At 45.6% G+C, this 24,738-nt stretch overlaps 3 protein-coding genes across 8 annotated transcripts; 2 read left to right on the top strand and 1 right to left on the bottom strand.

Moving 5' to 3' along the window:
• On the top strand, positions 1-11,390 carry LOC120808989 (ras association domain-containing protein 8). 4 transcript variants are annotated; one of them, XM_078082730.1, is made up of 6 exons: positions 1-350; positions 4,866-5,054; positions 6,220-7,013; positions 7,162-7,359; positions 7,606-7,750; positions 9,409-11,390. In XM_078082730.1, the coding sequence occupies exons 2-6, from the start codon at positions 4,952-4,954 to the stop codon at positions 9,528-9,530; spliced, it is 1,362 nt and encodes a 453-aa protein (XP_077938856.1). In that variant the 5' UTR covers positions 1-350; positions 4,866-4,951; the 3' UTR covers positions 9,531-11,390. The 4 variants fall into 4 exon arrangements, with proteins under 4 accessions (XP_077938856.1, XP_077938853.1, XP_077938855.1 ...); XM_078082727.1 differs by having other exon boundaries at positions 9-350; positions 6,220-7,019; XM_078082729.1 differs by lacking the exon at positions 1-350 and adding an exon at positions 1,327-1,348 and having other exon boundaries at positions 6,220-7,019.
• Positions 11,391-12,365: 975 nt separating this feature from the next.
• Positions 12,366-16,821, bottom strand: LOC120812675 (class E basic helix-loop-helix protein 41-like). Of its 3 annotated transcripts, none has more exons than XM_040168832.2 (6): positions 16,506-16,716; positions 15,909-16,262; positions 15,739-15,805; positions 15,484-15,594; positions 15,262-15,373; positions 12,366-14,983 (listed from the first exon to the last, which is right to left on the bottom strand). In XM_040168832.2, the coding sequence occupies exons 2-6, from the start codon at positions 15,968-15,970 to the stop codon at positions 14,037-14,039; spliced, it is 1,299 nt and encodes a 432-aa protein (XP_040024766.2). In that variant the 5' UTR covers positions 15,971-16,262; positions 16,506-16,716; the 3' UTR covers positions 12,366-14,036. The 3 variants fall into 3 exon arrangements, with proteins under 3 accessions (XP_040024766.2, XP_077938852.1, XP_077938851.1); XM_078082726.1 differs by having other exon boundaries at positions 15,484-15,591; XM_078082725.1 differs by having other exon boundaries at positions 15,909-16,821.
• A 677-nt stretch (positions 16,822-17,498) lies between these two features.
• On the top strand, positions 17,499-22,739 carry sspn (sarcospan (Kras oncogene-associated gene)). Its single transcript, XM_040162324.2, has 3 exons — positions 17,499-17,976; positions 19,756-19,842; positions 21,056-22,739. Exons 1-3 carry the CDS (start codon positions 17,749-17,751, stop codon positions 21,413-21,415), a joined length of 675 nt encoding a protein of 224 aa, XP_040018258.1. The 5' UTR covers positions 17,499-17,748; the 3' UTR covers positions 21,416-22,739.
• The last annotated feature ends 1,999 nt before the right edge of the window (positions 22,740-24,738 follow it).

The raw sequence follows: 24,738 nt of genomic DNA, 5'->3' as shown, positions 1-24,738 counted from the left end.
GCGGTGTCCCAGTTCCAATGCGAGGTATTTACCAGCAGGAGTAAAGAACCGAGTGCGGGCTGATTTTTCCGCAGCTTGTTGGTGAGACCGCAGAAAGACCAGCGCGCAGTGAGGTCGGACACAAAGTTTCGCATCCAGGACCAGCGCGCCATTCGTCTCCGGCTCTTTCATTCCGCTACTTTGTCGCGGCGGACAAACGATACTTTGTCGCGGTTTACCGGGACCGGTGGTGAAGAAGGACACTTTTTTTTTTTTTTTACGGGGTTCACGCCTTTCTACCTGTGTTTTCTGACTAAACAACCCCCCCGGGGACAAGGAACCCTGCGGTGAACCTGATTTAAGCTTTAAAGGTAAGACCATCACGCGGACCTTTTTAATAACAAACAGCTGAATGCGCCGCGCCGGGTCCCCGCCGTGTAGTTGTGAGGCTCGGATAACGGAAAAAATTAGTGGAGTAGAATAGTTCTGCTCCTCCGGCAGCCCACCACGGCCCACTATAGCGCCATTTCTGTCCCAGTCCCCCGCAACGACGCGTGCAGAGGTGAAGTCCCACTGAGGATGCCAACGCGTAATGTCTCTGAGGATGTTTAATGCCGAGACACCGAGCGAGCGCTGCTGCCGACCTGGAGGAGTCTTAGTAGGAGGCCTAATGTCTTGGGGAATCGAACATGTGAAAGATTCACTTTAAATGTTGCTTAATGTGGGCTGGCCTTTTTTGCACAGCGCCGTCTCACCAGGTTCAACATCTGTTTAAAAAAAAAAAAAAATTCAGTGAATGTAACGTGATAATCTGGTATTCGTCTATTTAAAGTCCCAGTTCTGTGTGCTGGTTACAAACATCCAGCGTGCAGTGGAAAGCAACCTGTAGAGTTGTTCAACCCAGTCGAGGTTTTAAATTTGACACTTGTGTTCTAAGACCTTTAGTCTGTCACCTTTCGACAAATACCTGCATCTCTATAAATGCTTGAATGCACAAGATGAGGTTTTTGTGCAAACCACTGTTCCATGTCCACCTTGGCCAGAGGCCCCTGGTTGCCCCAAGGAAGGAGCCCGCCGCCCGCCCTGCTGGCCCTTCAAAGCCGGCTGGCGAGCAGTGGATGTGGCGAGAGAACAAAGGCAGCATTATTGCCGGCCCAAAAGTGCCTTCCAGATGTTCACGATTCTGCCAGCGCTGACCTCCCAAATGTGGGAGGCTGCTTCCAGCGCCTAATAGTTTAATATCTGCCAGGCACGGAGAGAAGGAAGCAGGCCGGGGGGGCCGCTGGAGAGCAGTGAGACCAAATGTGGGTTTAATCCCCAAACCCACGGATCGTCAGATTGGAGAAAAATGAGGGACCGATGACTACAAGTATGAGAAAGTGCTGAGCAGTACCTCCCCTTCTTTTGATTTTTATCTTGGGTTTGTTGCTTCTAGGAAGTCCGCTTACAAGACGCACCGGCTTCTGGAACATCTGAGACCAGAGTAAAGAACCTCCTATACACCGCTTTTGTTGTTGTTGTTTTTTTCCAGATCTGCCAATTTAAGGATTTCACCAGTTCAGAACGTTCCAAACTCTCCGTGTGTATCCAGGTCGCGGTGTGATCACGTCGAGTCATCGCGTCGCTGTGGCCATGTGGCGCTCTGGTCCCTTGGTCACGGCCCGTTGCGTTCTCACAGCCCAGGAATGCGTACCATGGATGTTATCAGTTTCCACTCCACGGGATCAAGGCCTATCTCACGCGACAGTCTTTGCCCTACTTTATGATGTTTACATTTGCCGAGGGCATTATCTACACTCCCCGCTGGCATACTGCTGATGATGAAGAGCTTCTTCTATCTGGATGTCACTGCGAGACCATCACATTTTAACCCCAGGGGTTGGGGGGGGGCGTCTCATCTCATCTCATCAGTGTTTCTAAGATTAAACCGCTGCCTCCACAAATGAGGAATTCAGTAAAAGCAAAGGAAATATATCTTTCCAGTCGGTTCCAACCACTTTACCATCAGTTCTTCTGCGATTAACCAGCATCTGTCTCTGGCGCCTTAGAGATCCATTTCACAACCAATCTGTTACCGGTTACAGCGATTTATTTTTTATTTTTTATACGTCTCTAGTAATTGCACGCTGCTCTACAGGAAGTTGAGTTTGAATTAACGCTTTGTTAGCACAAGACAAAGAGTGACCGCTGTCTCTTCAGTCCGTACAAAGTATCCCATTAATTAACATCAATGCAGTGGAGTTTTGCATTCCTGCAACCTTCGACAATTGATTACTCACTAGTTTGAATTGGCCACTTAAATACGTGTTTTTTCAAACGTACCGTGCCTGAGTGAACAGTGGGCCGGCCGATTTGAATAGGAAGCGGGTTGCGATGGCGTCGCTTCCTTCGTGAAGGTAGCACTTAGATCGTTGGTGTTTTTCCGGGGGATTTTTCTCAACTAGGTTCAGTTGCTGCCCCGCAGGCGTTCTCCAACTCGACCTCTGTCTCGGTCTTGAATGCCCGTGTTGTTTTCCTCAAATACCCCCTTGTTCACCAATTTGATCGACTGCTGGAGGCAGTTTCGTGATGCTTGACATACTGTAAATCCCCCCAAAGGGGCTCCTACACTGCGGCAATATGGAGAGGTTGTATATCGGTCGTAATGGAACACGCACGGGAGCATATGGTGGGTTGTTTACCCACTGGCAGCCAGTGGAAGACCCTTTCCTGCCAGAATTGTCGTCGGCAGCTAAGAGGGGCAGGCTGCTCGATGCCGCTCGCGCCAACACACAAACACAGACGCACACCTCGCCGATCTGAGGAGAATCTCGAGTCAACACTTCTGAACAATTACAGGCCTGAAACAAAACGTGCTCGGCAGTCGTGAGGAGTTTGACGTTTTGACCGCAGTCGATCAACTGGTCAAACTAGTGAAAGGCCTCTCTGGCGTGAGATGAGCAGCACAAAATCCGGGAGCGGGCGTCTCCCCAGGCGGTGGCTCTGACGGGCCGGCGGAGTGCAGCCTGCAGTGCTCGGGATGGCACTTTGCCCCGCACCGCTGCGCCCGTATCGCCAGTTGGGTTGTCCGTGTTAACGCTAAAAAATATAAATGTCACAAGTCCCGGACCAGAGCGAGTGACATTTATAAATGCCCCGCTGAGTCTTGTGGAGCTTGTTATAGGAAGAGTCAGTGGATCGGTTATGAAGTGTAGTGTTTTGTTTGAACCGTTGTCTCTTCTGTGTGTGCTTGATGCCAACTCCACATAGAGTAGATGCAGTTGTCCTTGTTCCTCCTCCGGCCCCCTCTGACTTTAGGTTTTTATACTGTGGGCAGGATTTTTAAAAGCACTTTCCCCTTCCCCCCTCTAGTGAGTCCAAACCTTCTCCCTGGCTGATCAACTGTGCCTGCTTTGCATCAAGGCCCACTCCGCCCCTATTACTGTTTCCACATCCTCCCGGAAAGGGGTTTAACAAAATGGTGTGTGTGTGTGTGTGTGTGTGTGACTATTTTCCTGTCCATCCTTTCGCCTCTAAAGCCATTTAAGGGCAGTCTGAATGAAGGACTGAAGCACTTTCCAGCTAGTTGTGAATACGCCAAGAGCAGAGTGATCAAGTGTCTAGGAGAGCGACGGAGGGGAAACTGTGCCTGTAGACGAATGCGCAGATTTCTATTGAACGCAGTGGTTGAAACAAAATGAGACACACACACACACACTGTGCCTTTCTGCACATAACACACACTTTAATCTGCATCGCTAACGTTGTTATGGCTCTCTGAGCTTTTGGCTTGTAGACCTTTTTCTCCCCCTTAAAGGTGTTTTTTTTTTTTGAGGGCGGGGGGTTTGAATTTCTTAAATGTGAGGGGTGTTCATTTACAATAAAACAATCAATAGTGAAAAATTCAATAATCTCTGTAGCTCTACAAATGTTTCCTCGCTGCACCAGACCCTTCACGATATTCATGACTTTGAGAATGTGCACAGTGACTACGTGTGCTGGGGGAGGTGTAATTGCTGGGGGGGGTTGTGAACAAAAGGACCTTTTGACACTGAAGTGTAGGTGCGGCGAAGGTTAGATGCATGGAGAGTGATTCAGGTCTGAGGGAATGACAAGCGTTTCCCTTCGGTTAACTGTCCTTGAAGGACATTCAGAAGGATCTCTGACCCTTGATGGGTATTTCATAGCCAAATATTTCAATAGTTTATCACCTGTTGTGCTTTGATAATGTAACAGGATTCTGTGAATCTTTAAAAATGCTTCAGTATTCAAGGCGGAAACCTTTTGTATAAGACTTCACGAAGACGGTGCATCTCTGAAATGTTGTTCCTCGTAGCGTAGTATCGACTGCTCTACTTCTAACTCCGCAAGGAATAGAGAACAGAACTCTGCAGAACACTGAACACACCTTTGACATGAAACACCAGACCCTACTCTTCCCCCCTCGAGTTGTGATTCATCTGGCCTTTTTTTTCCGTTTCCGTCTTCATCCCGTCTCTGTTGCAGACCTCTTTGTCACTGAGTCGGTCTTCCTGCTCTCTTTGCAGTTTCCCTGTAATTCTTTGTACAAAAGCAGGAACAGGGCTTGGGAATGTGCTGGCAGACTCTTCCTGCACCCCCCCCCCCCCCCCCCCGGCCCCAACAGACATGTACCTATTCATAGAGAAGAACAAAACAACTGCGTTATGGCCAGCTGGTTCTGGCATGCCTGGCTGTACAGGTCCATTCTCAACTAGGCTGTACTTTAGGCGCGAGCCACTGCTAAAACCACACCTTTTATGTGTTCTCTGTAGTACGGTCTGCGTTTCTGTGTCAATTCTTTCTCCGCACAGGCAACTGAAGAGTATAAGCACGGCCTTGAGCACATCCTGGATAACCATTTCCTGTTTACTCCCCCCCCCCCCCAGTGAAGGAGCCAGAAGGACCTGCCGCTGGAGCCTTCGTAATGACGGGGCAAACGCAGAACAACCGTCCCCGTCGCTTCTGACCCAACATGGAGCTCAAGGTCTGGGTGGACGGCGTCCAGAGGGTCGTATGCGGGGTCACCGAGGCAACCACCTGCCAAGAAGTGGTGATTGCTCTGGCACAGGCAATAGGTATGAAACCACACCTGAGATAGAAACGGACCTGTGAAGACCACCTGCTGAGTTGTATATTTGACAAGGGAAAGTGGATATTGGGAATTGGGCTGTGTCCATTAAACTGACACCCAGGCGGTTCAGTGCTGAATACAATAATACCTCGGTTAATATGCTCACGTACATGAATAAGTATAAAGTTGTTTTGAAACATTGGTAGCTCTGTATCAACACTAGGCGCAAATCTGAAACTGTCTCACCCGTGTAATACTTCATCTTCTATTTAAGTATTTGGGTAAAACCTTTTACAGTTTCCTTCACACTTTGAAAATGTGACGGTGGAAAACTAAAAATTAATTGAAGCTCCTATTTTGATCGACACAACTGTAATTTGAGCTTTAAAGCTCACAGAATATTTAAAATTGTCGTGCGTTGGATCCTTCCTTGGATCCAAGTACCCCCCCCCCCCTCCCATATGGCTGCTCCAGGAACGGGGCGCTTCAGCAGACTGTATTGACATCACTTCCCACAGAGGGTTGGGTAGGAGGAGGGAAAGTCTGACTCATCCCTCGGTCTGCTGCCAAACGGAGAAAGCAGCACTTCCACTGCATTTTTTTATATTACTAATGTATAAACCATTTTAAGGGATTAGACACCAATATTGATTCAGAACTTTGGCATTTTACAATTGTTTCTTTTATACACGCTTTTGGGTTGAGTCTCTGTTTGATCTAAACAACTTTAAACCGTTTATTCCTTATGAACATTGAAATTTCTGTAATATGAAGAGGTTGCAAAGTACTGAAGCCACTGCAGCTTCAGGCGAAAAATGCAAGCTGGTTCAGTTCACCAGACAAGACATTGCGAGCTGTCAGACACACTCGGCCAATTTGAATATTGTTATTAGGTTGCCAGAAACACGGCCACACCAGGATGACAATGTCCCTCCGTGTCTCTTCAATGTATAAAGCTCTTCTATCTTAACAGTTCGGAAAGATGCCAGTAAGTCATTGTTGCATTTCCGTAAGTTCGTTTTGCAATCTTTACCCAATTTAGTGGAAATTAGCTTGAAGCAACTTTTAGATAAAAGGCCTAATCCTTGCATTCTGGGAGAACTATAAAACTGCAGTAGAGTTTTGTAAAAACATTATTTTCTTTCTGAAGCCAACCCTTCTTTTTACAGGTCGCACTGGGCGGTACACTCTGGTGGAAAAATGGCGGGACTCTGAGCGTCACCTAGCCCCTCACGAGAGCCCTGTGGCTTCCCTCAACACGTGGGGCCAGTATGCTGGGGACGTCCAGCTGATCCTGCGGCGAACGGGTCCCTCCTTGACTGAACGACCTCCCTCAGAAGGACCCCCTCTCCGGGGGCCCGAACGCGGGCCGCACCGGCAGAGCCTACCGCCCCTCGCGAAGCTTCGACACCCCAACGATCGCTCCCTCCTCCGCCGCCGCGAACCGCGCCGTAAGTCTTTGACCTTCACCGGTGCGCCCAGAGGCCTCCGGGAGATATTGAGCGGCGGCCGGATCGGCGAGGCCGAGGCGAAACCAAGGCTCCTCGTGGGAGATGGCGGCACGCACCACCACGCCAGACCGGCCATCGGGGCGGCGTCGCCTGGCCTGTGGGCCTGTCGCATGGAAGATCTGGTCCGACTGGTCGGTCTGCAAAGGGAGACTCTCAATGTGCTGGAGAAAAAGCTGGAGGCCTATGAGGCTGAGCTCCAGGCCTGGGCCGACGGGACAGGGGAGCGAGGTAGAGGGTGCATTGCCGACCGGGCTGGAGGAGGGCTGATGGAGGAGATCCTGAGGTTGGAAAAGCATCTGAGGAAGAACGACGTTGAGATGGAGGAAGAGGAGTTTTGGGCCACGGAGCTGCAGATAGAGCTGGAGAGTGAGCGGCAGCTGGAGGAACGACTGCATGAGCTAGTAGGACGCCTGCAGGGCTGTGAAGTGGAGATTGAAGAAAAGCTTTCAATGGTACAGGTGTGCTATGTGTGGGTGATGTTGAACTAAAGGTCTGATATTTAGTTGCAGCTCGTGTGGAAAAACTAAATTGACCAGCTACGAGTTAAAGAATGAAAGTTGATATATTAGTTCCCAAATGTGTTTAACTCCGCCCTATCAGAGCGTAGAGGCCGGCCTGGAAGAGGAGCGGCTGCAGAGGCAGAGGCAGGAGACCCAGTGGGTGAGCGAGGCCGAGGCTCGGTCTCAGGTGCTCCGGGCCAAAACGGAACTGAAAGCCCAGGAGAGGCAGGCCGTCCAGCTGGAGAGTAGCTGCAGAGCGGTTGATCGCTCGCTTGGACAAAGCACCAAGAATCTGCAGGTAATGAGTACGCACTCATTCATATGCCTATTTGTAAGCTCTGTTTTTAAAAGCGCTAAATAGAGTTTTAATGATTATTATGAAGTACTTAGTACCTATCACCAGATAGCGAAGGTAATTTTGTTTGGTGTCTGGACATAAAATTACTCTAATACTTCTATATGTATAATCTGCATGTGTAGATGTCTGTTTGAAGCAATTTGTATCATTTCTCATGCAGGTTTTTTTTTTCTTCTTCTTTTTCAGGATATGCAGCACGAGCTTGAACAGCTGACCAAGGAGCTGAGGCAGGTTAACCTGCAGCAGTTCATTAAGCAGACCGGCACCAAGGTCACAGTGCTGCCGGCCGAACCCAGTGAGGATGAAAGTACTCACAGCACTCATGTTATAGGTACCTATCCTTTTTCTTTTGAACATTGAATCATTTTTCACTTAATAGTAATACCGGAGTTCAAGATTCATCTGCAAGACATCCTTATTATAAGCAGTCACGTACTGATACTAGTAATATGCCATGAGCGCGCCAACCCTGCTGTAGTTTTTGTGTCTTTTTTTTTAAAGTGCAGAACCAAGGCTTAACTGATCTGAAATAGTAACCCATGGCGACCTACGTGAATGCCAAAGTGCATGCTGTCTGAAGATAAATGCCGCCTTTTGGTCGCCTTTCAGATTGGCAAGACATGACTTATTTTTAAGTACATGAAGTGAAGAGTGCCAAGAGAGTGCACTTATTTTTTTATTTTATTTTTCCGTCCTGTGTCTTCACAGCGTGCGGAGAGAAAATGACTAAGCTTAGCGTTCAAGTGTGAGTACGTGAATGTGTGAAAGATTGAGATTGACTGAATGGCTGAATCTGGAGGGGGTAGCGGCAAGAATCCTTTTAGTCTTTACCCACTCCAGCGGCAATTACTGTCTCCATGCCAACAGCTGCCTGGATACAGGCAGACCCGGCGTCATTCATTCCCCCTACTTTCTCCGTCTAACCTCAATGCTTCTATCACGCTGTCACTCGATCACATGCTCAGCAGTTTCGATGATGGATTTTTTGGACCGAAGCGCTGCCACCCTACAGGAGACGAGCAGATCCATAAACCGCTAAAGAGACGCAAATAATGGGAGAACTTTCACAATGAAATAAAGACGAGCTGTCAGCCAACTGGTTATTTAAAACCTCCCACTAATGTTGCATCAATAATCTCATTGGGGATTAATCGTGATTACGATTTGACATTGACTAGAGCGAGTTTTAGGTCCGGCTAGAGCTGTGCATTCTGTGTTGGTAGCAGGGAAGTTTATCAATAGACACTGAAATGTAGTTAAGAAGAAGTTAAGTTAAAAAAATAAGCCTGCAAGCACGGAAATGATTGTAATAAAAATGTTCACTTAAATAAATGTCAAGTTAAACCTCCGAACAAACCGACGAATCCTTTTAAAAATAAAAAATAAAAACCTTAAACTCATGATAATGAAAGAAATACATTTTTCGGTGTATTAATGCTGCTAGGGGGAAAATAATACAAATTCTATCCAGTCTGCTTCTAAATGAAACGCATGGTTGTGTGAAACTTGGAGAAGCTTCACAATTTACACCCACTTCAATTAGATTTGGGTTCAAATGTGTCGCTCAGTTAACGTGAATCGGTCACCTCACCAAGGAACTGTTATTTATTTTTCTGATTGCATGCCATAGACATCATCATTGAATCATTGAGAGCGGCAAGTCTCATTATTGCAGCGATTGTTTTCAATTATGGGACATAATGAATTGAGTGATCACGTCCTTCCAGTAACCTTCCAATTCACGTGTGTAAAATCCGGCAGCGCTTTTGGTCCAGGCCATAAAACTCACTGCATCTGCAGATTCCCTGCGTAGCTCGGTACTGCCCCCTGGTGGCACCACAGCACAGCTGTCATGCAGCATCCACAGGACTACGTGGTTCTTGTTTTTCTGGCTGTATATTTCCAGGACTAAACCTTTTTTTTTAAATACACTTTTGGATATAACCGCTTTTAATATTCTTCCTTTTCATATGATTGCATATTTCTCAGATTTAGTTCCCCTCTCTGGCTCCCTGAAGCGTCCGGTGTCGTCGCACGCCATGTCCAGTCACCTCCGGATCCTCCACAGCCCTCTCACCTCCGGCCTGAATCCAGAGGGCATCTATGTGTGAGATGTCTCTGCCACGAGGCAACGCGTCGCGTCTCCTTTCCGCCATTTGGAACACGCTTGCAAGTGGATGTCTCTGTACGGGGTTCCTCGGTGACACGCTACTATGCGCTGCTGTCTCAGTTACCTGAAGGCGACCCTGAGCGTGACGACTGAAGAACCGAAGGTACAATGTTGATCGTGAAAAATTGAATTTCTGGAGCACTTGGTGTGAATGCAAAAGTGGTAGGAAGGAGCAACGGAGACGTATCAGGATTTTGTAAACATCAGGCCACCGTGGACTTTATAAACAAATCCACGTGATCTACTTCAGTAACTGATGAATGATTTGTATTGATTTCTCACTAGCATTATGATTCAAAATTATCGCCTTTTGAATAGTATTCTTGAGAATCTTTGTATGTGAATTTATTAAATATATCTCGTACGTTATTTCTATAGTGAACATGTTTTACCCAGCATAACATCTTGTTCTTATAAAAGCAATGAAGGATCCACGTGTGTCTACTATAGTAAACGTGTCTAGAATGTATTGTTTTGCACATCAGACTTTGATGCGGTTGCTCTCAGTTCACGTTACAACTATGCACAAAAGGTCAATCGTTTTGTTACTAAGTGTGTGTGTGTGTGTGTGTGTGTGTGTGTGTGTGTGTGCACCAAAATGATTGCTGACTGTATATGTTTTCTTAGTTTTGAGCTTCTTTTTTTTTTTTTTTTGGTGAATTATTCTATTTTATTACAAAGCTGTGCATTTACAGTTACAAAAATGCAGTGGCCTGATTCTTGCTAATATACCTTCGTAATGAAACCGTGTAAATTACCCTCTTAAGCGGATTTTTGTTGTTCAGATTGCTAAACAGTATATTTTTGCCAAACGTGTTAAGCTTGTTTTTTTCTGTAAGGCTGGATGGCCAAAGGTTAGCAGGTCTTGTTGCATGACTGTGTTGTTAATAGAGCCATATCTGGAAGTGCAGACCCACACTACAGTAAATCATATGGGGGGATCTGGTGGCATGTAATAAAACGGATAGCTACGGTGTGTGTGATTTAAATAGGTGTGTGTGTGTGTATGCAACGTCTGAATAGACGCAGAATTAATTCCCTCTTAGGTCTTAGTTCAGCTGCTAATCACTTCAAAGTGCCTTGTATTCCTTTCAGAGTTGGTGAATGTGAATAATGTGCAGCGAAGCTTTAGTAGACACATGGAAGCAATGATCGTAGTCAGTTTGGAGCAGCTGCTCGATGTATTAGTGCCACATTGAAGCCCACAGAGATACGGCACAGCATCAGAGAGGAAAGTATCTTCGGTTTCATCTGTCTGTATTTTGTAGAAATATGAATGTAACCAACAATATTGAAAGTTCTTTCCACTCTGCTACTGTGCGATTCTCACCATAATACTATATGCTGTAAAATCTATTCACATTTGATCTGATTTATTTCATCTACAACACATGTTGTGTGCTTTATTCAGCAGCTTCACACCGGAATAACATTTTTCATGTGATACAGAAGAGGAGTCCACACTGCAACATTCAGTATCTACACTAAAATAAAATGCATTTCCTCTGCAGTTTGTACTGTTGCTTTTCGGTTAAATTAGGTAAAATCTAATCCATCTATATAAGTGAGCAGATTTTTCCCTTTAAGAAACCACTTGTGTGCTTTTTCCACCTGGGGATGATGCGTAGCCGTGGTCACTGTTTACAACCGTGTATGTTCTAAGATGTCGATTGTACATAACCTGTTTTTATTTGTCCATGCCTTAATATACTGCAATGTGTTGACAGGTGTGTGTGTGGCTGTAACTGGCTGCCGATGTGAATGATATTAATTGCATGATTCAATAAACCATCTGACCAAATGAAATGTGTCCCAGTGACTGTTTGCCAGTGCATCCAAATGAGGAAGAACGTGCACTGTGTGGTTCAGCGCTCTTCATGGTTGCAGGCTGTTTGGCCAGTAGATGGAGACATTCTCCCAGTGTTAGAGACGTGGGCTCATCATGGCCCAGAAATAAGTGAGAGCACATGTCTTCGTATGAAATATATATTCATCTAATTAAACAAAGCTTCATATATGGTGTATTAGAGGAGCAGAGGAAGTGTGTGTGTGTGTGTGCGTGGGGGGGTGTCTGGTTGAAAAAAAAAAAAAAAAGCCATCGACGCCTTCTCCTAAAATGTCAAAGTTATGCTAACTGGTTTGTGAAGAACCATCATTTAAAGTGTAAACCAAGGAAAAGTAACCCTTAAAGGTCAATGGGTGGACTTATTGAACCAGGAGCAGCAGCTTAAGGTGATGTGCAGGCTCTTTATAACACTTTAAATGCATCTGAATTAAGTCAGAAACTCAAGTTTTAAATCTCTTAAAATCATGCATAAAGATGTCTATAAAGTTGCTGTGAGTTGGTTTATGGGAACGAAAAAGAGTGGATCTGATCCCGCTGAAGGCATCTGACAAGTTGGGAGGAGGCCCCTTGTTTTTCATCAGGCTTTAGACTGAGTGTAATCTCACTTCATCATCACATCACATGTGTTCAAAGCCGTGGCTTACTGTACACTACATTCCGCCGCGGTGACCTGTCAGCTGATTAGAGGCTTAGCAACGGTACATTTCATCTGTTGAACTTTTGGTATCCTTTATTCACCAAACTGTGAAATATTGTCCTGTGGATACATTACGTGGTGTCTTACACAGTGTGTGTTGTTACCCACGACCCAAATATCACATGTTGCCAATGATTGGAACAATGTCGAACCACCTCATGAACCTCTCCTGCAGTTTTTTGGGGATTTGCGCACGAAACCAACTGGTGGCAAACAAGAGGAAGCCTGCAGAGTTTAGTTTCGATATTTATTTTACAACTTATCAGCAATAATTTATAACAGCATATGTGTAAAGCATTAACGAAATGTGCAACAGTTGCTCAATTAAATGTTTTTAAAAAAGTCCATAGACTTCTACAACATTGACAGACGTATATTTTATGGTATATTCACAAAAGATATTTACAGACACACATGCCACGTTATATAACAGTTGATAACAGAGTGGAAGCCAAACCGGCCGAAGTAAACTACAAAAGCCAATGTTTGCAAAACGCAATGGAAATTATGTTAATTCGGTCACATGTGAAACTTAAAGCTGAATATCACTATACTTCCAGGAATGAATCTCATAGAAAACAGGTCAAGATAGAGTCAACGGTTCTTAAAATATGTGATGGTCACATGACTACAGCTTCTATCCCACCTTTGTAAAATATTTGATTAGCAAGGTTTAACGTAATAATAGCATAAAACACAAAATCGAGGATAGTCCGGTTTGTCAAGAGGTTTTCAAATCTGATTATGATCTGAACGGTTTTTGCTTCGAAAGAGCCAGAAATAAACTGTATTTTGTCAAATTCACATGACTTAATGGCCACACATCTCTTTTTTTTTTAAATGAAATATTTGTGTATTACTATTTCAAGACAACTCAACACAATAAAAATGTTCTGAGAGAACTACTGCTATTGACTCGTGTGAGGGGACTTTTTGGGAGAGCAAGAGCAGAAAAAGTGCACTTTACATCTCAAAGAGTAAAGATCATCCTACAAACTTTAACTGCTGGGAAAATACAGGTACATTCAATATCAAAGATCAATAAGGTGCTATCCTACGACGTTTCTTGGAGGTGCAGGAGGTCACCGTGTTGAAATGCCTCATTCAGGAGATGTACAATATCAGGTCAAGCAGCCCCTTTGTAAACGAAGGGTTTCTTCTTTCAATTACCCTGATCAGCATTTTTTTTTCTTTCCTCACAAGAACAAGTAAATGAAACCAGAGTTGACTCTGTAAGTGTGTAAAAATGAAGGAAACCAGGCATTACACCTGTAACACAACGTCCCCATTCATCACCTTTATTATGTGTGAAGTAGTTATTTGTTTGTGTTGTAAATGATCGGGCATACCAGTTATTTCTCTCCCACACTCCCAAATTGGGGATGAGGTACTGCGGCCGTTCCACTTCATGGGGGGGGGGAGTCACTTCTACCAGCTCCATTAAAACGCGTTAGTGATTCCGCCTTTCTTTCAGGTGACACTATTTACAGTCAGAGTCAGCCAAGCACTCGATAACCTTGGCAGAGGTCAGTTGCAACTTCATACATCCAAAGAGACACGCTGAGTGGGGTGTTGCGCCCTGGTGTCGTATACTCAAAGTTTGGGCACCAATGCTGCCACTTCAAAATATATTATCAAAGAGGATAAAAAAAACTTACTCCAGCACAACACAGCTGTGTATTCATTTCAATCATTGTCGATAATCATTGAGTTTGACTAATCTAGCAGAAGTGCAAAAGGCACACTCAGTCACAACTGTTTCCACCGATATTTTTGTACATGAGAAACCTCTGTGAAAACCTCGCTTTATCACTAGTCTAACTTTAGAAAAGAAGAAGAAAACAAAAGGAAATTCACGCTCTTCGGCAGAGCACTGCACTGAGCTGTAACAAAGGACCACGCAATTAGCTCGTTTGACACGCAGGAAGCTGAGCGCGAGGACTGTCCTCGCTCTCTTGGGACGCGTCTGCTACGTCATCCTCCCCGTAGTCGATCCCGGGACTATCCTCGCGCTCCCCTGGTGACCCGAACTCAGCATCGCGTGACTCGTCGCTCTCTGCACCGTGGAGGTCCTTGGACCCAGGAGAGGCTCCAACATGCACGGACAAGCCGGGGAAAGCCGCTGCCGCCGCCGCCGCCGCCGCGGCCGCCGCGTGCGCGGGGTACAGCCAGGGGAAAGGAGATGCCAGAGCGGCCGCCGCTGGGTACATGTACTTTTCAATGTTGCTTTTGTCGAAAAATGGCATATAAGAAGCCGCGGCCGAAGGGTTGATGAAGTAGAAAGGCATGCAAATAGGTGTTTGCTGTCCCGCGCCGCTTATTCCCACCAGAGTGTTCATAAACGCCAGATCGGGCCTAGCGGGGTCTGCGCCACCTGACCCGTTCCCAGGCCAGTTCATCTTTGGTTTTTTGGCAACGCGATCATCTCCAAACTCTTGTTTGATCTTCACCACCTTGGCTCCCTGCGCGTTATTGCGCTCACATTCTTTATCTTTGCCGTCGCCCTTTTCGGCTTCGCCACCGTAGCCGCTGTCCGTGTCCGTGTCGTTCTCGTTGAGCTCCCCGCCTTGGGTCCTCTGGATGACCGGGACACAATTAGCTTGGCTGTCGGCTTTGTGGCCGTCCTGTGCGTCCCCGGCGGCGGGTAGCTGGTGCTGGAGCGGCGGCGCGCCGGCCTGGAACTGCGCCAGCACCTTGTGAAGGTGGCCGATGAGCTGCGCGCACCGCTGCTCTCGCGTCGTCCAGTTCTCAAACTGACCCAGATACTGCAGGACCTCTTTGGCACAGGCCTGGAAGCCGGAGTGGAACGCGTCCAGATCTGCGTGTATGGACGAGTTCGCTGTCCGGTCCCCTGCGGAAAAAAAAGCAGTTCAAAAGGTCGTTTTTTATTTTGTAAATCGTAGCACAACACGAGCCAATGAGCTAATCAAGTGGGCGCGCGTCAATGGCGCGTTTTTTAACCATAATATTGTGGTATTCTCAAAATGCGCATTATCCTGTTGATGCGCCTTGTTTCCATTCGCGTTACATTTTGCTGCTGTGAAAACCTGACTTTTGTTCTACAAAAAAAAAAAAAAAAAAGTTTCACCCAAAACGTTGTTTTCCCAACTTGGGGCTTGTTCATCTTACCATTCTGCAAAGCAACGATCTTCTGGTGCTGCTGCTCGGTGACGGCCGTCAGAGCGTTCAAGTGCTTCAACGTCAACTCCAGGACAACCGCTTTCTCCAGATGCCCGAGCGTCTGCGGAGGAGACAGAAAAAACAAGCTGGTTCAGTTGGACTCACGACTCGTCGCGTCGCGTAAAAACAAAAAAACAAAAACACCCGGGTCCGGTGAGCCGGTTAACTAACCGACAGCTTCAGATGCTCCGGTAACAAATCCTTCAGCTGGCCGATACATTCGTTGATTCTGTCTCTCCTCTTCTTCTCTATCAACCGGTGAGGTAACTTGTAGGCGTCCTGCTGGCAGCACAAATAAAGATATATATGTGTATGTGTATGTGTGTAAAAAGTATTTGCAGGTTATGACTTTCATGCAGACGCGAAGGTCGGTTAATGGAAAAAAAAAAGCTAAACAATGATATTGCCTTAATAAACCACAAATACCTTCCCACCATCCTCCCGCTTGATGCCTCGTTTGGATTTGCACATGTAGAGAGAGGAGTAATCCACCCTAAAGTGAAGCGTAAAGTGTCCGGTTATGCACCGACTTCTCATCGCCGTTTATCGGACAGCGAGTTTCACAGAGTTTGCCACAAAAAAAAAGCGACACTCACCCCAAGAATTCTGCGTGCTCCATAAACTGTCTGTCCTGTAAATGCGCGATTCTTTCATCCATCGCGTCTCTGCTGCTTGCCGAGCTTCTTTGCGGGGAACGGTGGTTGTTGTTGTTGTTGTTGTTGTTGTTGTTGTTGTTGTTCACACACACACACACACACACGGACGGCTGAGAGGGGAGACGATGCACAGTGCGTGTCCTCCGGTGCAGCTGCGCGTTTAGACTGATGTCGGTAGTTCCCTCGGCGTCTCTGGTTCCCCGAGCTGCCACTTTGCAAAGCCGTCGGTTCTTGCGGTCAGAGCGCAGGCGCGCCTCCGGTTGGGGGGAAAACAGCTTCCGACTCACGTGCAGCCTGCACCAGCAAGAAAGTCCGGTAATTAGACCTCCTCGGCGTCATAGCAGCTATGGCCGCCGCTCGTGGGGCGATGAAGTCCCATCCGCGTGCTGAAAACGTGATTGGTGTGCAACGCGCGGGGATGGGTGAATGGCGCACAGGCGCGATCGGAGACGAACGACGCCACGTAATCGTGCGCGTTGGATAACGGTGTAGTGTCGATGCATAGGATGTCATTTGGGCAACGCGAGACGGTCTTACCTTAAATAAATACGTGTAAGTAATGGGATCGACTATGGGACAGGAATCTCACATATCTTACAAATGCGTCTCTGCCAGTTAAACACACACACACACACACACACACACACACACATACACACACACACACACACACACACCGATTACATTATTGATCTCACCACCAAAGACTATAATGCATGCTATAGACACTGAAAACAGAGTTTAATGTGAATTCAATGCAGTTCAGAGCGCGACATGGTCTAAACGGGTGCGTGTGCACGCGGCACGCGCGTGTCCCAGGATGTTGTTGCCCGGATCGGGGCAGGGTAACCTATTCATACGTCCCCAGCCGCTCAAAGCTGCGTTGTCAGTAACCATGGCACCGACCCAACTGTGTGCTCAGACACGTGCGCAGAGCTCCTTTGTCACTCGCAGCAGCCTGGTTGCTGCTCTCCCTCCTTCACCACGGTGTCTTTCAATGCTAAAGTATTATAACATTTGAAGAAAATAGTAAATGAGGTTTTTTTTACTTTTTAAAAAAAAAATTTTATTTGTCTGTTCAAGTTTCGTACCTTCCAAAAAAAAATATTTTGTACTAATTATAAATGTTTAACACTGACTGATTGACAGTGGCACCTGTTCCTCTCTTGAGGACGTTTAAGTGCTCAAAAACACCAACATCTGAGCCCTCGTAACGCCCCCACATGCCTCATGATTACATTACTTCTTCCAGTTAGTCAGGTGACTCTGGCTGGCAGCACAGGGCTCTCTTGTGCAACACCGCTGACAATGAATGACCCCATCACTTCGCCTTTTAAATGAAGTGTGACGTCCTGTGAGCTGGCTTTTCATTAACTCATGCCTGCGGATTTGCCTCTGTATTTTCCATTTCCCGCCTTTAATGCAAGTACAAGAGAAACCGCCCTACAGTCGTATGTTGGAGTCCCCCTTTTTGACTTCCTGCCCCCCCCCCCCCCCCCCTCGCCCCATTCCCTCCTCTTCCTTTCCTCCACAGTATGCTGCCTGCTCTATATGTGGCACTGGAATCCAGTCCAAATGTTTTCCATATTAGTTCAGAGCCTTCTCTGTTTCCAAATAGCATCTATGCCGGGCTGCGGTGAGAGGAGGCCTAGGAAGGGAGGGGAAGGGAGGCAGAGAGAGACAGAGAAAGAGAGAGACGGCAGGCAGGCTCATCCACCCCAAAAACGCCAACGGTAGTAGTCGAGAGTTAAGGCAAAAGAGTTCAAAGAAAAGTGGAGACATGGGGCAGGGGCAGAAAGGTTCCTCAGACCAGAAAGAGGGCAAGAAGAAGTGGGATGAAAGCCCAGCGCCGGAGGACGGACACAAATGCAGAGTCTGTCGCTTCCCTCTGCTCATCGCCCTGCTCCAGCTGCTGTTGGGGGCGGCCGTCACGGCGGTGGCCTTCTTCATGTTGGCCGTCAGCCCCTCACTGCTGACCAGAGAGACGCCGTACTGGGCTGGAATCATTGTAAGCTTCACCCTCACCTCGTACATCAGCAACTGCATTCACACGCTTGCATGGAGCCTGATACTTCCGCATGGCCGTCCATGTCGCTGCACGTGTTGCCCAATCTTCATCACACTGCATGTCAACACTGGCCCTTACCGCCTGCAACAGTCATGGGGGGGCATTGGGAAATCACTGGTAGCGTCATGTTCAAACAAGGTTCCATCTGTCATTTTCACCCGGATGGATGCGCTTCACTCTACAATCCGTCTCAGTCACAATAGCCTGCTTGGGCCTTCTGTTGTTTTTCTTCTAATTCCCAACAAATGCTGCACATCTGGCACAGGTGAGACGTCCCAGCGAATCACACCGTGAAATGGATTGTTTGTTCTGTAATTTCTTACACTTATCACCTCAAGATGGAAACCCATTGCACGTGAAATATTGTTTGCGAGATTGCGAGTTTAAGTTGACACATTCAAAGTTATCATTTCTAAGATTCAAATCTTAAGTCCAGAGAGAACAATCAACAAACATGTGTAGTTTACAGTAAAGGGTCCGATGTCGCTTGAAATGAGAGATTCCAAGTTCTTTAAATTGCTTTGCCGGTATTAACGAGGGCAAAGTCTTTGGACTTTGTTGTGCAAGTCATGCAAATGCCGTAGCGTTTATCCCTTTGAGGTTGGGTCTGCATGGAGCAATAATCCTAGCAGCTTGGTTGTGTGTAGAGTTTGGCCCCGTAAGGAATGATAAACTTTACATTTTACAGTCACACTCACATACAGCAGATGTCAGTTACTTAGAATTCAGCGATGTTATTCACGTTTGACTGACATGCACCGTAAATAGGTATGTTTTTGTTACCCGTAACCAGTAAACGTGGCCATTTACAGTCACAGCGGCAGTTCAAACAAGGAGAAACCATTCTACATCAACCATAAATAATCTACTCAAATGTATATACTTATTACCTGGTATTTGTATTCATTTTCATGGGGATTCGGACATAAGAGGTTAAAATAGCTGTTCGTTCGATGTTGTTAGAATATTTGTGGGTGAAGTCCTTTTAAAATAATTATTTAGGAGATTGAATGAAATCCGATGAACTCGCAGCTCAAGAGTAAAGAAGAAGTACACTGAATTGTCAGTGGACATTTTGGCACTGAACCGGCTTCATTTGAGGAATAAAAGTTGTCTGTCTGAATGCTGTTAACCTACGACATGTTGCTCCTGTTTGGATCCTATCACCCTCAAAAACATCCCTGGATACCAGCATCCCGAGTTACACCCTCACGAGATTCATCCCAGGGGAAAACACTGAGGTCATCAAGAACTTTCCAGAAAATCCTGAGTGCTTAAAAACCTGAGGAAAACATTTAAATTAGATGCTGCACGCCAGTCACAAGACTCCATTTGGGCTGAAGAGAGAGAGTGTGAGTGTGTCCGTGTGAGAGAGAGAGGCAGAGAGAGAGAGAGAGATAGTAATGTAATCAGATGACTGCCTAGTGGTGAATCATGCAATATTAAGAGACACCCCTAAAAACCTGGCCACAAAATATCTACTAGAACAACATTCTTGTTTCTATGCGGTGTATACTGTGCAACACACAGGAAGTATATATATATATATATATATATATATATATATATATATATATATAGCAACAAGTGACAAATACAAGTGCATTTTGTAATTGCATTTTGTTGTGGTTGAAGGCCACAAAATAAGTATTATGTTGATAGTTGTCCTGATGAGAGTGAGTGAATCTAATCCGACTGTTTTCTGGTGTGTTGTTGCAGCTGTGTTTAGTTTCCATCCCGGGCTTTATCCTGTACTGTGTCACCTACCTCCCCGACGAGAGGACATCTATTCAATTCATTGTCAAGGTTGGTCCGCGCACCCTATTTCAACACACTGTTTGCTGAAGTGAAAGCAAACAAATCAGTTTGTGAATGACAATCGTGTCCTGTTCTGGAGTCAAATCAGGTCCCCATATTAGTGTCAAATGTGTCGCTTTGAATTGTAAAACAGGCACATTATATCTTTGTGGCGGTCAAGATATGGTGAGATTTTGAAAAGGGTTTTTTCTTTTTTCAAAATACCTTTTTAGAGGTTTTACTCACGAAAATACTTTATTGTAGATGGCGGTTCGGAGTAACTGCACTGGCTCCAATATAACACAGATTTTTGTAATTTATGTTGAAATATGTAAACTAGACTTTTTGAAATAGTGCATATTTCCTTATTGTTGAAATATTACAGTAAATCTGCACTTTTCATTCTTTCTCATCAGTAAATAGGTATAAAAAAGCCAAATAAAATACTTATTTATTCTCTGACAACGATTTAAATGATTCATCATTATATAAGATGCTCTGTTGAATTTATAAAATATCTATAGAAAGATATTCCAGGACACCGTGTGAACTATAAATGGGGTTTCAGATTATCTCCATTTAGTAAAGTACATCATTTTCAAAACTATGCAATGCAACTGGAGACTGTGCATACATTTACCTGCAAGCAGACATACACCAGCTTTCACAGCAGTTTTAAAATGAACATAAATACCATTTCAAATCATACACCACTCATCACTTGCATAATGCCGTAAGCAGCATGTCACTAAGAGCATAAATACACCCGCGAATGAGAGCTGCTGTTATATAAGCCAAGGATTAAGATAAAGGTTTAGTGTTATTGAGATTGTGCAATTGCATAAACAACATGAAGCTCCTTGTCACATTTTGCAAGTGTATTTTTGGACGTTCTCTGTCGTTGGGCATACTCACAGGTCGTGCACTGAAGGCGGGAAGCAGCTCCAGCTGTAGGGCAGTCGTGCATGTGCCTTTTTTCTCCTGGGTGCTGAGCGCTGGAGGGGGGGCTAAGGGTCAGGCCCTGCCTCGGAGCGTTGATCGTGATATCTTTAAATTCAACTGCCTCTCAGCTACAGTTTGGCTGCCGGGTCAATCACGAGACAACCGCAGAACTTGAAGTGCACAAAACCAAAAGTCGAGACCGGGAAAAGGGGTTTTCCGATCGAAGCTTCCGGGGTTAAATCGCTCGACCTCTGACTTGCTTGTCTCCCGACCTCCGCAGATCCTGTACTTCGCCCTGTGCGCAATCGGGCTGGTCACGTCAGTTGTGGCCATGTCGTTTGCCGGACACCACCACTCACAGACCAGTGGCTTCACCTGCCAGCGGGTCAGGATGGACTGTGTGTGCAAACTGGATCAAATGGACCCAATAGCCCGCACCTTCACCTACCAGGACGTCAGCGACTGCGAGGGAGTCACCGGGACGCTGGCGCTCTACTTCCTGCTCCAGATCGTGCTGAACCTGGCCCAGGCGCTGGTGTGCGCGCTGGGGGCCTTCGTCATGTGGAAGCACCGTTACCAGGTCTTTTTCGCCGGCCTTCAGATTGGCTCTCACGCTTCCCGGCAGTGGCAGAAGGTTTAACAAGTGTGGATGGGATGCAGAGGATCAGAGGGTCAGAGGGCGCAGGCAGCAGTGAGAGTACACCGATCGACGAGTTGCCTTCGTGGTTTTTGCCAAACGTTTCTTTTGTGATAGTTGTTATAAAGTGGCTTTTTGCACACGTTTTTTATGCCATGTTTATGTATACTTCCATTCTCAGTTGTTATAAAAGAAGATTAACTGCAGCAAAACAGCTGGTTTTTCGGGATAATATCTGCAGCAATAGGATTTTTCCACAATGATGTTTGTTGTCTGCTCTAGTTATTTACTGTGCAGACATACAGCTCATTTACAACCATGAACACAACACTGAAACCAAAGCAGCGGAGTGGTTATGCACTTAACTACCAAAAAGGAAGTTAAACAGTTTCAGATGTAAGGATCGTGATTAGTTCGTCCAGTGTTTCTTCGCGTGTCATTCTAGCTCACTATATCACTGTGTTGTTCATTTGGTTTGAAAAAAGAGATATTACAGTGCATCTAGTTTTTGTTTATTTTTTTTCCCACAATACACAATTAAATAAAAGGTCTCAAGGAAACAGTAAATATACTTTTGACCGAGTAAAAATACATACTTCTAAAAGTCACCAGGCTGATTGACTCCACGGGTTTGGTTTCTCTTGCTAGAACACGGAGCTATTCTGTGAATATTGCATAAAATCCTTAATGAAAAACAGGTGTTTTTTCAGGTGATAAAACTAACCCCTGTAATAATCCAAACAATAATAATAAAACATGTAATAATAATAATAATACAGCAGCACAAGCTGCAGGGTCCTCGTCATGAGACTGGCTCCACACTGAAAGGGTCTCTGGCGTGAAGGTGGAAGCCAGGAGAGCAGCCAGCGTGACTCAAGCAGCCTATTGGCAGTCACAAAGTGAGAGGGGGGTGTAAGGGGGGGGGGGTCACTCAGACAGGCAGCTGGATGGAGGTAACTGAACCACCTCACCGTGTTTACGTTTCTGTTGTTGGCATGCAGTTAGGAAAGAGCTAAATAGGGGATGTTCGTATTTTCAAAACGCTGCGTAGACACGTACGTGAGTTACCTGCGTCTCAGGTGCTGACGGGCGTCTCGGGTGGCTGCACGCTGAGCAGCCGACAGGTAAAACGCGAGGCAGTTCCTTTAATAGATGAACCCGATTCCCAGAAACTTATATTAGTGTGCAATCAATTTTGTGGAATGAATGGAAAGTGGTTGATTGACCGGTGATGATGTAAACAGTTTATTTTTGCAGAATGTGAATGACTAAAAGATTCAGTCCAGTACTGTTTTTGGCTTGAAATTCAAATAAATTGACAAAATAATGATCACACCAGTTAACTGACTGCTATCCTCAAGAGTCGCTCCCTCATTACAAGCCTTTATTTCTGATTCCAGTGACGAGGATGTGCATGTTTTTTGTGAATGCATTATGAATTCTGTTTAATGATGCATTGATTGAACTGCAGAAGCTCACACTGTACACGTAGCGTGGAGCTTCTGCAGCGTGGACACTGGGTCCGTAAACTGAATCTACACGTGACGCCGCACACGCTTTTTCCTTTGTGTCTTGATGTCCATGTGACATGTGACTAGAAAAGGCTTAATCGCGCTGCCAGACACAGGAAGTCACATGTCAGTCACCATGGTGCCGTGTTTATTTATAAAAAATGAGCGAGAAGGGACCTTCCACCCTGCTCCCGAGTAACTACTGTCTGTGGGCAACGGATCTTTAAAAAAACAAACAAAAAAAAAAAAATAACAGGTCGATTTCGGATTCTGGATCCCACTGCGACCACTTACACCAAGTTTGAGAGCAACTTGGAACAACAAATTAAAGAAAAAAACCCTTATAGAAGATACTGCATTTAAACGATTCAGCTAACAACTTTCATGGTATACATTTAGTTTGAATTTAAACTGAAGCACATATCGAACTGGATTCAAAGTGCAGGAATCTTCATGCTTGCCGTCCTTTCGGTCCTCTCACTGCATCAGTCTGATCGCCTGACTCACTCAGGGAAAAGCACCGTCTTTAGCCACAGAGGTGTTTAGGACATTGCCTTGTATTTATTGACCTTCTCCGGGTGTTTTCGCACTCTCACTTAAAAAACACACAGTGACGCACATGACTTTTGACTGTGCTTTGCAACCAGATAAAAAAAAAAAAAAAGTTTTGCCTGCCAGAGTAAAGTTTATAAAATATATATCATATATCGGAGCAAATATTCTTTTAAGGAAGCGATGGATGCCTGAAGCAGTGCAGGTTTGTTTAGCATCACGCCGTGGCAAGATACCTTCAGCCAGACGCTAATGATGGTCCCAGCGTTACCCTCTCCGACTCCAATACATTCCGGTAGTGCCGCCCTTTACCCCTTCGTTGTCTACGCAGGGACAGCTGCTCACCATCATGGACCTGCGTGAGCTCCTTTTAATGGCCGTCACAGGCAGCAGGACAAAATGCAGGCCTGCCAGCGTAAACGGCCCACTGAGTCAGGAACATTTATAGCCAACGTATGTTAGACATGCAGGAGATTGGACACGCTGGTTGGTGAGTAACATTGGACAGTGAGACAACGAGACAAATAACAAGGCTTCTCTGTAGAGGGTAAATGACTGGACGGGATAAAAGAACAGATTCTTTATCAACAAAATGAAGCACTGAATGCTAAATGACCTGCACTGTGTACGGATATGCGCACAGACCCAAATTAAAACAGTGCTTGACAACTAAAGAGGGAATTCCATGAAAAAGGAAAAACACAGGCCTCAACGTTTTTCTGGATTTCTTTTTCTAGGACAGTGATTCCCGACCGGTCTCATGTAAACCCGCAGCTCTCGTCAGATCAACGAAGATACGCCTTCATTTACAACATTAAATGTTTTGAAACGGGATGTTATCCAAAAGGATTCATTATATAAAAAGTCACAGCAATTGGTCAAACAACTGAAAAGTCAGTTAATTGGAATTTGCATCAGCAAAACCACCACCTGCAGGGCAGAAGTTGGATGTTTCATTTACAACTACCAATAGTAATCTACTATACAAGCTATTCACGCCATTTATTCCTTTACCTTCAGTTATGGTACAAATAACCTAGTGGGTGAAAGACTGTTCCATAAATCAAGCTCAATCCTTTAAATTTTGTATTTTTGAATAATTTGAATAATAAATTATTGTCCTGTCACAGATACGCCGATGTAAGATCAAAATATAATAGTAGGTTGTGTGTGTGTGTGTGTGTGTGTGTGCAGAGGCGGTCAGGTGCATCCCAAAAAAACTGACTCTGCTGTTAAAAAAGCTGCTGACTCAAAGGACAAAGA

The sequence above is a fragment of the Gasterosteus aculeatus genome, chromosome X (genome assembly GCF_964276395.1).
Source record: "Gasterosteus aculeatus chromosome X, fGasAcu3.hap1.1, whole genome shotgun sequence".
Classification (NCBI taxonomy): Eukaryota; Metazoa; Chordata; class Actinopteri; order Perciformes; family Gasterosteidae; genus Gasterosteus; species Gasterosteus aculeatus.
This window is presented reverse-complemented; position numbering and strand designations above follow the sequence as displayed.